Source organism: Sinocyclocheilus anshuiensis, unplaced genomic scaffold (assembly GCF_001515605.1).
Source record: "Sinocyclocheilus anshuiensis isolate Anshui unplaced genomic scaffold, SAMN03320099.WGS_v1.1 scaffold151, whole genome shotgun sequence".
Classification (NCBI taxonomy): Eukaryota; Metazoa; Chordata; class Actinopteri; order Cypriniformes; family Cyprinidae; genus Sinocyclocheilus; species Sinocyclocheilus anshuiensis.
In genome coordinates this window covers 466,859-481,743 of record NW_015548199.1, presented here as the reverse complement: position 1 = coordinate 481,743, position 14,885 = coordinate 466,859, and the positions used below count along the sequence as shown (strand labels likewise).

Below are 14,885 nucleotides of genomic sequence, written 5' to 3'. Positions count from 1 at the left end.
AGACTAGATCTGCGTTTCCCAAAAGCTTCGTAAGCCTAAGAAGTTCGTAAAAACGATCATACGACTTATCTTCATATTACGGCCTGTTTCCCAAAAGCATCGTAACTTAAGCAGCAATTGAAAATCATCAACTTACTGACGTGCACGAAAACCAATGTATTGGACCCGGAAATAACGTTTCTATATAGATATAATATACTACAATATATATTTTTACATAAAGTATATTATAGGCTATATTATTATGTAAAGTATAATATTATACGTATAAATATAATATAATACAATATAATATAATAGTTATTATATCCGAGTTGTCTGGATTAGGTTAACATTTCAATAAACGAGCGTGTACTACAATTACGAGCCATAGTATAAGGTGACATTTCAGCACTTGACAAACGGATAGCGACTCCTAAGTAGCACTTAAAGCTACGTGCGATTGCGTTAAGTGCATTTTTTGGGAAACGCACGTGAAACAATAACGAACGATCGTAAAATGTCTCTAGAAAACGCTCTTAAGCGCTAAGATCAATCGTTATCGAGAAACGCAGCCCAGGCCAGTGCCACCATGAAAGTTTCACCTCCCGCCAAATGTGCGACTAGGGCTGAAAAATTTCTATGCTCTCCACTTACTACAATATGAGCGCTATTGATCCAGTGGTCGTGCTATGCGTTTGATGGGACGAAACTTTATATATATATATATATAAAGATTTTAGAGTGCATTTTTATTATTTAAAAAAGAAAATAGAGCAGTGACCCAGCACTAAGTCAAAAACAACCTAGCAAATAGGTTAATAAAACCCAACAAGCTGGATCAAAATAACCCAGCATGTTTTCTGTCCAATATTTACCAAGCGCTGGGTTGCCAAATAACCAAAAAATGGTTGTTTTTAACCCAGAATTTTTAGAGTGTAGATGAAATTGTGTGATAACTTTTTTTTTTTTTTCAAAATAACTTGAGCTATATTTCCTGCAAAAGAAGAAAAACAGTCAGTACAAAAAGAGACCTTAAAATCTAACATAATTTTCCCATTCCAATGCATGTCCTCTTATATTACCCATGTGACTCTTGGTTCAAAGGATATATGTTTACGCTAAAAGCCTACTAGTGTTCTCTCTGCACTGATGGGTTTGCGATGCTCCTTGTAATTTCACAGTCTGCTGTTTCAAACATCTGGGGAGAAAGCAGTACCTTCTGCCAACATGTTCTCACTCCCAACTCGTCACATATGGATGCTTGGTCAGGACCCCTTGGAGCAGGGCCGTTTCTAGGCATAGGCGAGCTAGGCGGTCGCCTAAGGCGCCACCAGCTGAAGGGGCGCCAATGAGCACACGTACTGGCACTTTTAGCAGGGTTGTGATAAAGAGTGGCATGGTCACCCTGAAATATGACTGCTGCCCCCACTGGATCCCCCAACATTATTGGGCTAGAGTACTGTCAATCTGACGATGCCTGTATGCCACTAGATCAGAGTGCTGTCAATTGCTGCCTGATTGTTGCATGCAAAGTTTGCATTTGGAGCGCTCAACAATGCCATTAGATCAGTGGGCTCTGTCAGTGCTTTGGAAAGATAACATTTTTTTTTTGCCATGCAATAAAGCTAAGTTCACTAGTGGCAACACAATGATATTACAGATACTAAATTGTGCAAAATGTTTATCTTAACAGTCAATTTACAAATAATGCATTCAGATTTGTGGAACTCAATGCACTGAATCTCCACAAATTAGTGTCGTTACTATGACAACCAATTTGAATGTGGCAATAGGGATTTCACCTAGGGCATCAAATTGGCTAGAAACGGCCCTGCCTTGGAGTCATTTTTTTTAGCACACTAGATACCCCTTTAGCGTGATTTTCCTTCGTGCAGGGAACCCCATTGCTTTCAATAGTATCTGATCCAGATGCATTTAATTCTTTGTATGCATTTCTAAAAGTATATATTATTTCTATAAAAAAGGTATTCATATGAATTGGTGGCTAATTCAAAATAAAATAATATTGGCCACTGGGAGATTGTGATGAATGGAATTAATAAACGTCAAGTCATTTGCACTTGTGGAAATGTGTGGAATAATGATCATCAAGCTCAGAAAGTACAAAATAAAAGTAAAACATGGTCAATGTTATGACTATTCTGGCCAGTAGTGATGTCTGATTCATGAACAAATTGTTATTTTGAACCATTTCTTGTCAGTAAACAGGGTGAACCCAGTCGGACTGAATTGTTTGAAACTGAATCCCGAGTCAGCACTGATCCACAAACCACTCCATAAATTAACTTTCTAAACCAGACAGAGCTCTCAAGTGTGTCTGACACTATAACTCGAAAGGAAATAAAATAAAAAAAATTAGTCACAAGTGACTAATACCTATCAATATCCATTAGTCATTCAATGTGTAGAAGCATCACTGAAAGTAACAGTGATAGTAATAAGCACCTGTATTATTATGACTTAATCGGTAAAGGTGATTATGCCTGTATTTACACTGCAGTTCTTGACGCCCATTTCCAATTTGTATACTATATCTGATTTTTTTTTACATCTTCTGGATCACTTGAACAATGCAATATAAATATGGCCTATATGGCTCTACTGTGTTTGAGTGTACACACACAATGGCAGTTGCAACTGTAATAGAACTGCTGAACTTATTCAGGTTAACTAGATTATGCTTTGGTATCCTAGTAAGTCATTTAAAAACATTATAATTTATTTTTCATGTTCATGTGTTTTTATATCATGAATAGCTTATTGTAACATCACAAAACCAAAAAGTAAGTTAAGGCATAAGGTAGTGTATCATTAAAACCCCATGTTCACTGCAAAAACTACTGTTCGGCTAATGAGAAAAACGATGTCCACTTTAGACAGGTGAGGAAGGAAGATTATGACAGATTTTGTTCTTGGCTCCAACATAAATACATTTTAAAAAAGCATCATATACTGTATGATTGCTGAGATAAATGTGCTCTACGCACACAGCTCCGTTAGCTCTTTTTAAGGTCAACTGCTATCACTGCAGAGCAACAGAAGAGAATATTTATAAGGAAATTAATTATTTGAAGTTTTAGTCTCACTGCTTGTCAGATGAGTGGCAATGGGAAAGAAGTAGACAATATTACTTAGTGTCTCCTTATTCAAATTCAGTCACACCTATGCATTGTGTAGTCAGCAGGAGGAGACGTTAATATTTAACAGCAACATGTGGTGCTTCACAGCATGTTTAACAGGAAGGCATCATCCTTCACAATTAACTTAAACAAAATCTGGGCCTTCCACAACTCACAGATTGACTTACAGAAATTTCAATCACATTTGATCGATTAAACACCATCTGCCTTTGTGTAATTTGCTTTTAACATGCATCAAAGATGATTGTTGAATGTTTTTGTGCTGGTTATAATGGCTGCAATACGTGGGAATGCTTCTCCCCAGGAGGGGCGATCTGCTGTATTACACGCCTCTGTTTATGTCATTACGGACACAGCATTTTAAACCGGCCTTTTCTCAGTAGGTTGAATAAAATTGCATCATTTCATCATCATTATTATGCTGATTTGATCCACCACCATTTCTAAGTCATACTAACCTCTTGCTACACTATTTTATTAGTTTGCCTTTATGTCCAGGCGTCCATTATTCATGATACTGCATTATATGACTATATAATGATTATACAATCAACTATATCACACAATAAACAAACACATTGACTTACTACAGATTCATGCAAACGTGATAGCATTCACAAAAAAATAAGCTGATGTACTAATGTGGTCTACTGACAATTATGGCTTTTTGACAATCACAAAAATACACACCATAAAATGGTTATAAAATTATAATAAAACTGTTATAATGCTGTTTTCTCTTGACCATACATGACAGAATCTCTTTCCGCAACACATTGAATGGATGGCTATGATCTTTAATTTTGTCATGTCATCTGAATATCAACATTTGTGAGATTTAATAAGTTGAAACAGCTTTTAAGTTAATTTATCTAATTTCATGTCTCTGGAAATTAGTTGTCTGTGACACTCTGCTATGTTGAATATATATTTCACAATTTGAGTTGAATTACTGAAATAAATGAACTTTTCCACGACATTCTAATTTATTGAGATGCACCTGTATTAATTAAATATATATTTTTTGTGTGTATTTGTTAATGAGGGATTGGTGGACTGATGTTTGTTTATTTTTCATGTTGTTGTTCAATAATTCCATGGGTCAGACAATACATTTTAGGCATATTTGCTATTACTTAAGCTCTACAGAATAATTGAATGAAAACATAAATTTGATTTCATAGTACTGTTATTATGACATATATTGAAATAAAATATGGGAAACTAAATATTTATAGACAGTATCATCGATACAATTTAAGTAAATGCCTTTTTTTCCCCTCTTGTGCCCAGGATGCGATTTGTGAACAAACCAGAAAGGGGGATGTTTTGAAAGAAAAAAAACAAAACAAAACAAAAAAATCTTTTTTTTTCTTCCTTTAAAATATATCACAAATCACAGCAATACATATATAGATTACTTATGACTGCTATTACTAAACCATTTTTTTTTTTTACAATAAATATTCAGATTTTACCTATATTATAGCTTAGATATTTGACAACTATTTATGATAATACTTGTTTACAATGACACTAATAGTTCTCATTTCTGCCAGGAATGCAAAATCAATCGGGAGTTAATGATATTTTGATCAGAATAACTAGACACTGTACATATTCAATCGTGTTTGTCTCCATTTATTTTTGATCAGTGCTTCGCTACACAACATGCACATTTTTACTCCAAACGTGCGCACATTATGTATTCACAAGTTTATCTTATATTTCTTTAAATAGAATAGACCCATAATTTCTTAATGACTCGCAGAAAGACGATTCTCTGACGATCCATCAGCCAACATTGCATGATACAAATCGCACCCTGCTTGTGCCCATCTCATCTCCAGAACAGAATCATACTGTATTATTATTTTATTTTATTTTATCTTATTTTATTTTAATTTTTTTTGTTAATTCTAAATTTAGATTATGCTTTGCAATTGCAGTATTATGTCACCTCAACATTTTTTTTTTAATTTCATCAAATTATTAAATGAAATACAAATACTTATTTCAAGCTATACGTGATTTGTAGGGTTACATTTGCTACAATTACCACACACATTTTATGATTTTATGAGGGGACTTTTTTGTTGAAATAAGGCGTGATGTCTGTTTCAATTGAGCAAGAAGTACTTTTATTGTGTAAATGAACTTGCTGATATAAGGCAGAGAGTGGCCATTTTGTGGTGAGTGCCTCAGGGGTGTGGCACGCTCTCTCCTGTAGCAAAACAGTGGACTATAAGCAACTTTTCTTTTTCTTTTGCATCGCTTTATATGTTTTTCAGTGAATTATGCTGTTATTTACTCCTTCTAGGATCACATATGGATTACTTTTTGTGCGTTTGTAGAACCCAGTAGTCCAGAGTAGTTGATGTGAGTGAGACTGTTTATTTATTTATTTATTTTATTTTATTTTATTTTTGTTGTTGGTCTGCCGTTTTGTGTGTCGCTATGGATTATTGGGATTTATCCAATACCTCTTCACTTGCCTTATGGACTGAATTGTTATTTGTTTATTGTTTATCTAATAAATGCTGATATGGAAAAGTTTCTTTTTTCCTTTCTTTTTTCCTTTCCTTTAGTTTTTTTTTCCCCTTTTTTCCTTTTTCTGCTGAAAGGTGTCAAGTACAAATAAGTATTAAGCCTGCCAGAACCCAGTAACGGTAAAACTTGCATCTGTTGAAACTGTTACAACCTAGTACTCAGAACCAATTGTAGAGATTGGAAATTGTTTCATGCAAATTTTTATTGTAGTAAATTGCAGGCTGCCACGAGCAGAAATAATCTATTACTGCATGCAAACACAAATGACATAAAAAATTAAGACTGAATTAGAGTGCAGTTAATAGAAGAAAGCAGATGAACATAAATAAGATCTTTCCTTACCTCATTCACAAACACCCAGTGACTGTCTTTAGAGGCCAGGTTAGTCTCCACGGCCTATAGAGACACAAATATAGAATAAATCAATGTGAGCTGTTTGTGGCAGGAGTAAATGAGCTACCTAACATTGAAAAGATGGCTTGAAGAAAGGTGAGAGTAAAAAGAAAGCACCCATATCTACTTGATGGACACGATAAGCAATACCAGACCTAACTAGTAATGTTCATCTCTAGGCTGGAAATAAAAACATAAAATAAAATCTTTTAGTACTTACCACTGACTGTGCACCAAAAAACTGATCTTTTAGTCTAAACATTTCAGTCAAACTTTTATGTAGCTCTGGACTAAAAGGCCTTCCAAAGTATTTTCTAAAGGCAAGCATCAATGCAAGCAGTGTTCAAAAACCAAAGCAAACAACGATACCACTCAACACGATAGTATGCCATATCTGAAGAACTTTATTAATATTTCCTTAATATGTAATATTGAAAAAGCTAATATAAAAAGGAACACATCAAGCATTATTACAACTATTACAATTATTACAATTAGGGATACAAACTACAACGAGTTACAGGGAGGGAAGCAAATTTTCTGAACAAGGGTAAACTGGTAATATTTTCACACAAGACAGAAAATACATAGTAAATTGCAGGCTGCCACGAGCAGAAATAATCTATTACTGCATGCAAACACAAATGACATAAAAAATTAAGACTGAATTAGAGTGCAGTTAATAGAAGAAAGCAGATGAACATAAATAAGATCTTTCCTTACCTCATTCACAAACACCCAGTGACTGTCTTTAGAGGCCAGGTTAGTCTCCACAGCCTATAGAGACACAAATATAGAATAAATCAATGTAAGCTGTTTGTGGCGGGAGTAAATGAGCTACCTGACATTAAAGAGATGGCTTGAAGAAAGATGAGAGAAAAAGCATATATATCTGCTGGATGGATAAAATAAACAATACTAGACCTAGTAATGTTTATCATTAGGTTGGTCACTATGCAAAAAAAAAAAAAAAAAAAGGCTAAACTTTTCAGTTAATCAGTGCGATTAGTGTTCAAAAAGTAAAGCCAAAGCAAACATCGATACCACTCAAACACCATAATATGCTGTGTGAAAAACGTTATTAATACTCCCTTAATATGTAACACTGGACAAGCTGATATAAAAAGGAACAAAATGAGCATTACAAAGTAAACTACAAAGAAATTTACAGGGCATTTATTTATTTACTATTATTATTATTATTATTATTTGAACAAGAGAAGGAGCTAAACAGGTAATATTTTCACAGAACACAGAAAATAAAGAAAAGACCCCTAAAATTCCCAAAAGTTGTTTTTTCTTCTTCTTAATAACCTAAAGAGAACCGATTACAGGACGTTCATGAATGGTTTATTCATTTATTTGAGATTAATTACACTTTTAATGCCTTAATCTTTAATTAATCATAACCATAAACTACAGAACTGCATAACTTAATTTAGTGTGGTACAATATTTATCAATGCGTTATACTCATCAGATACATCTAACTTTAGATAAATGCTGTAGTCAGACCATTTTGTGTAAGGGGGTTAGGAGGACAAACTGTTATTAAACTCTTTGTAGACTATCAATATAGCACTGCTTTGCAATGACTGCAATTATCCAATTAAAATGTTGTGCTGCTTTTTGTCTTATACAGCATATGAATATACCTTAATGTTTTGACTGTGTTTATGTAAAGCATTGTGCTTTCTCTCAATACAGGCTGTTGTGTTGCTTCAATCTGACTTTAAAATGCAGACAGCTGTCTTGTCTTTATCCCATTCTTTCTTTGTGTATTTAGCATGTATGACAGCACAGAATATATTACTTTCAATTAAAGTCGCCATGGAACAGGCAGTCTGTCAAATATCATCTTCAGCTAAGAAACAAAGTGACGGCAAGGTAGAGAGTGTTTATCAACAAAGTACGTTCATTGTCTTTAGCATGGCTTAGCACTGTCTGAAAGCATAATGAACTTAAGGAAAAATTCATGGGATCAGGCAAAATATGCAAAACCATGTACACTTAAAGTGCAATGTGTGCAACATGACAATATAAATAGCAAAATGAAATGTGAGCTGCACAATAAGGAAAATATACAAAAACTTGATGCATGATGATCTGGGATTACCCAGGCTTGAAAGTGATTATAAAACATTATTCAAATTAAAGAGTATACATCTTTCATCATAATTCAATTCAAGCAAGTGCATTAAATATTTGGAAGTTTAAATTATAAAAGGTAAATAATAGGTCATTTGCGTAAGGTCATGAGAGAGTTTTAAATACATTTTATTTAAGTAGGTAAGTAGGTAGAAACGGAAAAAAAAAACAAAGATTGAAAATATTGCTGTTGTGCATTGGACTTTTGGTAAATGTCTATCAGTCCTGAACAACTTAATTAATTTGTTGTAGGTCATTAAACTGTTATGTAGCCTTAGAAGCCTGTCCAAATTTAGTTTCAGGAGGTACCTTCGGACGCAAACACTGCCTGAGAAGTTGTTGGCTTATTTTTTTTGTTTGTTTGTGCAAGTTGCTATCATTCATTAACATTTTAGTGTGTTGCTAGGTGTGTTTAGCATATTCCTAGTCATTGTTAACAAGCTGCAAGTATGATTTCACATGCTCAGGGGTATTGTTAGCACACGTTGTTAGAATGCGTCAGCATGTTGCATGGGCACTGTTAATTACTAATGTTTAACAGGCATTGTTACCACATTGCTGACATACTTTACCATGTTCTGAGTCATTGTTACCATGTTGTTAACATTCTAGCATGTTGCTGGGCATAGCTATAATGCTGCTAACATGCGTGGATGTTGCTGCCAGCTCAGCTGCCTAAGTTTTCGTACGCAGTTTGCTAGAATTTGTGTGTATGTTGTTTTAGCATGTTCTTAATATATTAAACATGCTTAACCCTTAAATGCATACAGTACCTCGGGTCTTTAGCGACCCGGGACATCATTCTCTACCCTTTCCCTCTTTCATTTTTTTTAAGTTAGACATCAACTTTCTTAGTATTCCTCAATCTATTAATTATAAACAATATAATAAGAAAAAATAGTAAAATATAAAAGAATGCCAGTTTTCAGATAATTTTTTTGTAAAAAGTGTATAGGGTCGCTAGAGACCCGAGGTATGTAAATGTGTAAATATTTTTTCCTGCGCAACTATATTTACGTATCTGATGACTCAATATGTGCCATGCATCTTTTTTCACTGTTTGATACACAATGATGACGTGACGTTTCACTGATAATTACAGCAGGCATAAAACAAACGAATATCATCAGCAAAAATCAAACTGGTTTGAATGGCTTTACTGCAGAGCAGTTACTATACACAATTAAATATAAATGTCACTGTCATTTGATGCCGGATGTGGTGAATAAGCTGCCAGTGATCAACATATTGAATATGATGACGATGACAACGATGGTAAAATCATCTGCTCAAACTGAACCCTTTTAAGTTTCAAAAGGTAACGATATATGCTTCATTTTATTCTTTTGTAATTGTTCTTAAAATATCAAGAGAGTTTTTTGCTATTGCAGCAGTTAGAGATCCATCCGTGCTGGATATATTGGTCCGAGTCACTAAAGACCCGAATATGTAATAATGATTTGCATTTAAGGGTTAATATGCTAGGAATTGCTTACAGGTTGCTATGCATTTCTTGCATGATTTAGCATGTTTTAACCCTTAAATGCATACCTCGGGTCTTTAGCGACCCGGGACATCATTCTCTACCCTCTCCCTCCTTCATTTTTTAAAGTTAGACATCAAATTTCTTATTATTCCTCAATATATTCATTATAAACAATATAGGAAGAAAAAAATAGTCAAATATAAGTTTGGAATGACCGGGTTTGAGTATAGTCTAGAATACCCTACACTATTTTTGCCCTGATTTTCCCCCGATTTACAGTCTGAATAAGTTGACGAAGGTCAGAGCCAGTCTGCAGATTAGGATTGACAGATTCCACAGAAAATCGAATAGTGTATGATTGTCACAGACTGCTATAGACTATGAGACTTCCATCCAGTCATGGATGTTTGATATTCTTAGCCGATTTTAGAACACGTTGTTTTCATTTGTCACATGTCTCCTAGCAACAATGCACACGTTTCTGTGTGAGTTTGTTGTGATCAGAACAACTTTAAAGTCTGTAGTATGATCCTCAGTTGTTTAGTGTATGATGCCCAGTTTTCCTTTGTGACTATTTATGAAGTCGGTAAGTGTATGATGTCTGGTGTTTTAAAAATCTGTTCAGATTTTAAAAGTTGTGTAGTGTATTACAGCCTTAAATCATGACGGACTTTTTGGGCGAATGGTCACTTTAAGAAATTCCTTCAACCATGAGCAAATAAATGCCTCTTCTTTTTTTTGTTGGCTCAAACCATGTTTGAGTTCATATTTGAGTTACTGTGTCACCATGCCACACTGCAAAGGACGTTGAATTGGAATTAGGGCTGCACGATAAATCGCATGCGATATTCAATGCGCATCTTGTCAGTAAAGCCGCTTCTGTAATCAGCGGTAAATCTACATCACATTCATATATGATCGTGGTTTTGCGCAACTTGTCAGTGAACAACGGCTCTGTGTAGTAAATGCTGCTTCATGTGAAAGCACACACGTGATGGAGATTTACCGCTGATTACAGAAACGGCTTTACTGACAAGATGCGCATTAAATATCGCATGCGATTTATCGTGCAGCCCTAATTGGAATGACTTTACCTGTGATGAATTTCTGAAGTTGCAATTTAATAATTCTGCTGGAAAATGAAGTGTTCTTCATACCCTATTAATTTTATTAAAAATATATGCTTTTCTAGTTAAAATGATAGTTCACTCAAAAATTCAAACTGTCATCATTTACCATGCTCATGATGATACAAACCTGTATGACTTTCTTTCTTCTGTTTAACATAAAAGAAGATATTTTGAAGAATGATTTAATAAAAGTCACTGGGGTCCAAAACAACATTAGACCCAGTTGAAAGAGAAAAGTATACAGGTTTGAAACAACATGAGGTTTTTTTTTTTTTTTGGGTAAACTACTAGAAAAACAAAGTTTAAAATTACAATTATGTGAATTTCCATTTATTTTAATTCCACTTTCTTTTATTTAACCCTTAAATGCATACCTCGGGTCTTTAGCGACCTGGGACATCATTCTCTACCCTCTCCCTCCTTCATTTTTTTAAGTTAGACATCAACTTTCTTAGTATTCCTCAATCTATTAATTATAAACAATATAACAAGAAAAAAATTGTAAAATATAAAATTATGCCAGTTTTCTGATTAATTTTTTGTAAAAAAAAAGTGCATAGGGTCGCTAGACACCCGAGGTATGTAAATGTGTAAATATTTTTTCCTGCGCAACTATATTTACGTATCTGATGACTCAATATGTGCCATGCATCTTTTTTCACTGTTTGATACACAATGATGACGTGATGTTTCACTGATAATTACAGCAGGCATAAAACAAACGAATATCATCAGCAAAAATCAAACTGGCTTTACTGGCTTTACTGCAGAGCAGTTACTATACACAATTAAATATAAATGTCACTGTCATTTGATGCTGAATAAGCTGAATAAGCTGCCAGTGATCAACATATTGAATATGAAGTCACTGAAAACGATAGTTTTGAGAATATGGCTGAGATCGTGAATATGAGCCAGATGCTGAATGTACTGTGGAAGTGCGCTCTGACGATGACAGCGATGGTAAAATCATCTGCTCAAATTGAACCCTTTTAAGTTTCAAAAGGTAATGAAATATGCTTTATTTTATTCTTCTGTAATTGTTCTTAAAATATCAAGAGAGTTTTTTGCTATTGCAGCAGTTAGAGATCCATCCGTGCTGGATATATTGGTCCGAGTCACTAAAGACCCGAATATGTAATAATGATTTGCATTTAAGGGTTAATATGCTAGGAATTGCTTACTGGTTGCTATGCATTTCTTGCATGATTTAGCATGTTTTAACCCTTAAATGCATACCTCGGGTCTTTAGCGACCCGGGACATCATTCTCTACCCTCTCCCTCCTTCATTTTTTAAAGTTAGACATCAAATTTCTTATTATTCCTCAATATATTCATTATAAACAATATAGGAAGAAAAAAATAGTCAAATATAAAAGAATGCCTGTTTTCTGATACATTTTTTGTAAAAAAGTGTATAGAGTGTATAGAGACCCGAGGTATGTAAATGTATATTTTTTCCTGCGCAACTATATTTACATATCTGATGACTCAATACGTGCAATGCATATTTTTTCCTCAAGGTGGCACTGTTTGATACACAATGATGACGTGACGTTTCACTGATAATTACAGCAGGCATAAAACAAACGAATATCATAAGCAAAAAGGGCTCTCTGACGATGACAGCGATGGTAAAATCATCTGCTCAAATTGAACCCTTTTAAGTTTCAAAAGGTAACAACATATGCTTTATTTTTTTCTTCTGTAATTGTTCTTAAAATATCAAGAGAGTTTTTTGCTATTGCAGCAGTTAGAGACCCATCCGTGCTGGATATATAGGTCCGGGTCGCTAAAGACCCGAATATGTAAGAATGATTGGCGAAACATTCATGCATTTAAGGGTTAAAGACATCTGCAGGATCTGAAGTCAAATACTTCCCTACTATACAGTATGCAAAAAAAACAGTATGCCAAAAGATTAGCATGTCTAAATTCACAGTATTCGAAAAATAGTAGGCAAGTACACGGAAGACCTACTACTTCCACCCACATTCTGAAATGTGCATGCGATGGACACTTTACTTTCCCATGAGGCCACAGGAGAGGATTTATGAACGGCACTGAAGTGAGCAACTTATGCTGGTAGGTCACGTGACAGTAACAACATGGCTAATGTAGTAGCCTACGTCCAAATTGCATTCACACTACCTATATTCATATACAACATACTATTTTTAACGGTCGTGAAGTAAGTTCAAATTTAAATGTAGTATGTGATTTTGGGCTCTCTGATTGTAACATATTTTAACATGCTGCTAGGTAGTTTTAGAACATTGTTTGCATTTTGTTAACATTTTTGTGTATTGCTAGGTGTTGTACACAGTATGTACACCAATTAAGTATAATTTAAAATAATACATTTATAAAATGTTTAGATTTAGTGTACGTATCTGTCCAATAAGATATTTTTACACTGCCATGAAGTCTGCATCAGTACAGTATCAGTTGGATCTCCAACTAATTTATTTGAGAAAATAAAAGTAATACTTTTAAAATGTGATGTACAGTAAGGATTATAATTTAGAATGTAAAAAAAAAAATGATACTCTTGTAATTCATATGCCATGCAAAAATGTAATGTTATACAAAATGTAACAGCCACCTTGCTTTTATATCCTGGTTATAGGTTTTGGTTCTTGGCCTCATGGCATTAAAAACATTGAATACCCCTGAGCAAAGCTAAACTGGGGGGAAAAAAGTATATTCACTATATGATTCCCCTTAACTAGGATATTCCTAATGTGTATAACTTTTATATTCAGATGATTATACTATATTATACAAACTGGTACTCACTGGCAGTAAATCTTATTTGCAAAAACATTTGTATTATTTTCACGTGTCATCTTAATGTACACTAATCCACAATGATGCGCATTATGTCTCAGTTATAACCTACGGTCTTGTTTAAAGTCTAGAGAAAAATTGATCTTTTGGCCACTTGTTTAAAGACTAGAGAAAAATTGATCTTTTGGCCACCATTATTCTCTCCATGTCCTTCAATTTCTGTTCATTACATGCTGACATAATGAGCCTGACCTTCTGCTCAAATGTCAAGCAAATATTAAAAATGCATTTGACAGTGGAATATGGAGGAGGACTTTCATGTTTTAGACTAATTAAAGAAGAAGCAAAAAAAAACTTGGAATATTAATCTAATGTAAAACAAGCCCTCCGATCCTCTGTGAGTCACAATGTGACAATAGACAGGACGTACAACTTGTGCAGACATTTGGAATTATTAATTAAACTTTGCCTATTTGAACAACCCAACATCACATTTAGTTTAATATTTCAATTTAATTTGCTTTACCAGTGTATGAGAACAATATTTGCGAAAGGAGGAGAGAAAAAAAATCCACTTTAGGTTTTATTTCGCATTTTGGTCATTTTAAGCTGATTTAACACTTAAGCAGTTGAGCAGATTTATCTATTTCAAATAATAAAAAAAGGCATTTTATTGTGATGCATTTCTGTTGACAACATACAAGCTAAATACTTCACTGATGGTTCCAATGTTTCTGAAAAGGCCACTGGAAGATTGTTGCAACATCAATAAAACAAAACAACTTTTTTTTCTTTCTCTTTCTCTACAAGGGCAAATGAATGCATTAAAACAAAATGAACTGTTTTGAAAGGAACTACTTTAACTACAAACAAAGACAGTATTCATACAGGTTTCAGTACTCAATGACACACACAGACAGCTTCTATCTTATTTGTGGACTTGCAGTACACAAACTGTAATACAAGCTTGTATCTTGAAATATTTCCCCCTTTTTTAATAGTCATGAACCAAATCAACCATCTCCAAATTCACATTGAAAACTTTTATATTAAGTTTGTCAGTATTTCAACATTTATTGTATTATACTATACTAAACAATACGATTTAGTTATTTATCGTTCTATACTATACTATACTATATTTATTGTATTATAGTACATTAATTATAGTCAATAATATAATTAAGTGTAAGATTTAATATATATATATATATATATATATACAGTATATATATATATATATTA

General features: G+C 33.8%; 1 protein-coding gene across 1 annotated transcript in view; it reads right to left on the bottom strand.

Annotated features, from left to right (window-relative positions):
• grid1b (glutamate receptor, ionotropic, delta 1b) overlaps positions 1-14,885 on the bottom strand; it is a 484,036-nt gene that overhangs the window by 84,513 nt on the left and 384,638 nt on the right. The window contains exon 5 of the mRNA XM_016439916.1: positions 6,810-6,863. Coding sequence (XP_016295402.1) covers positions 6,810-6,863 — 54 coding nt within the window. The remainder of the gene's footprint in view (positions 1-6,809; positions 6,864-14,885) is intronic.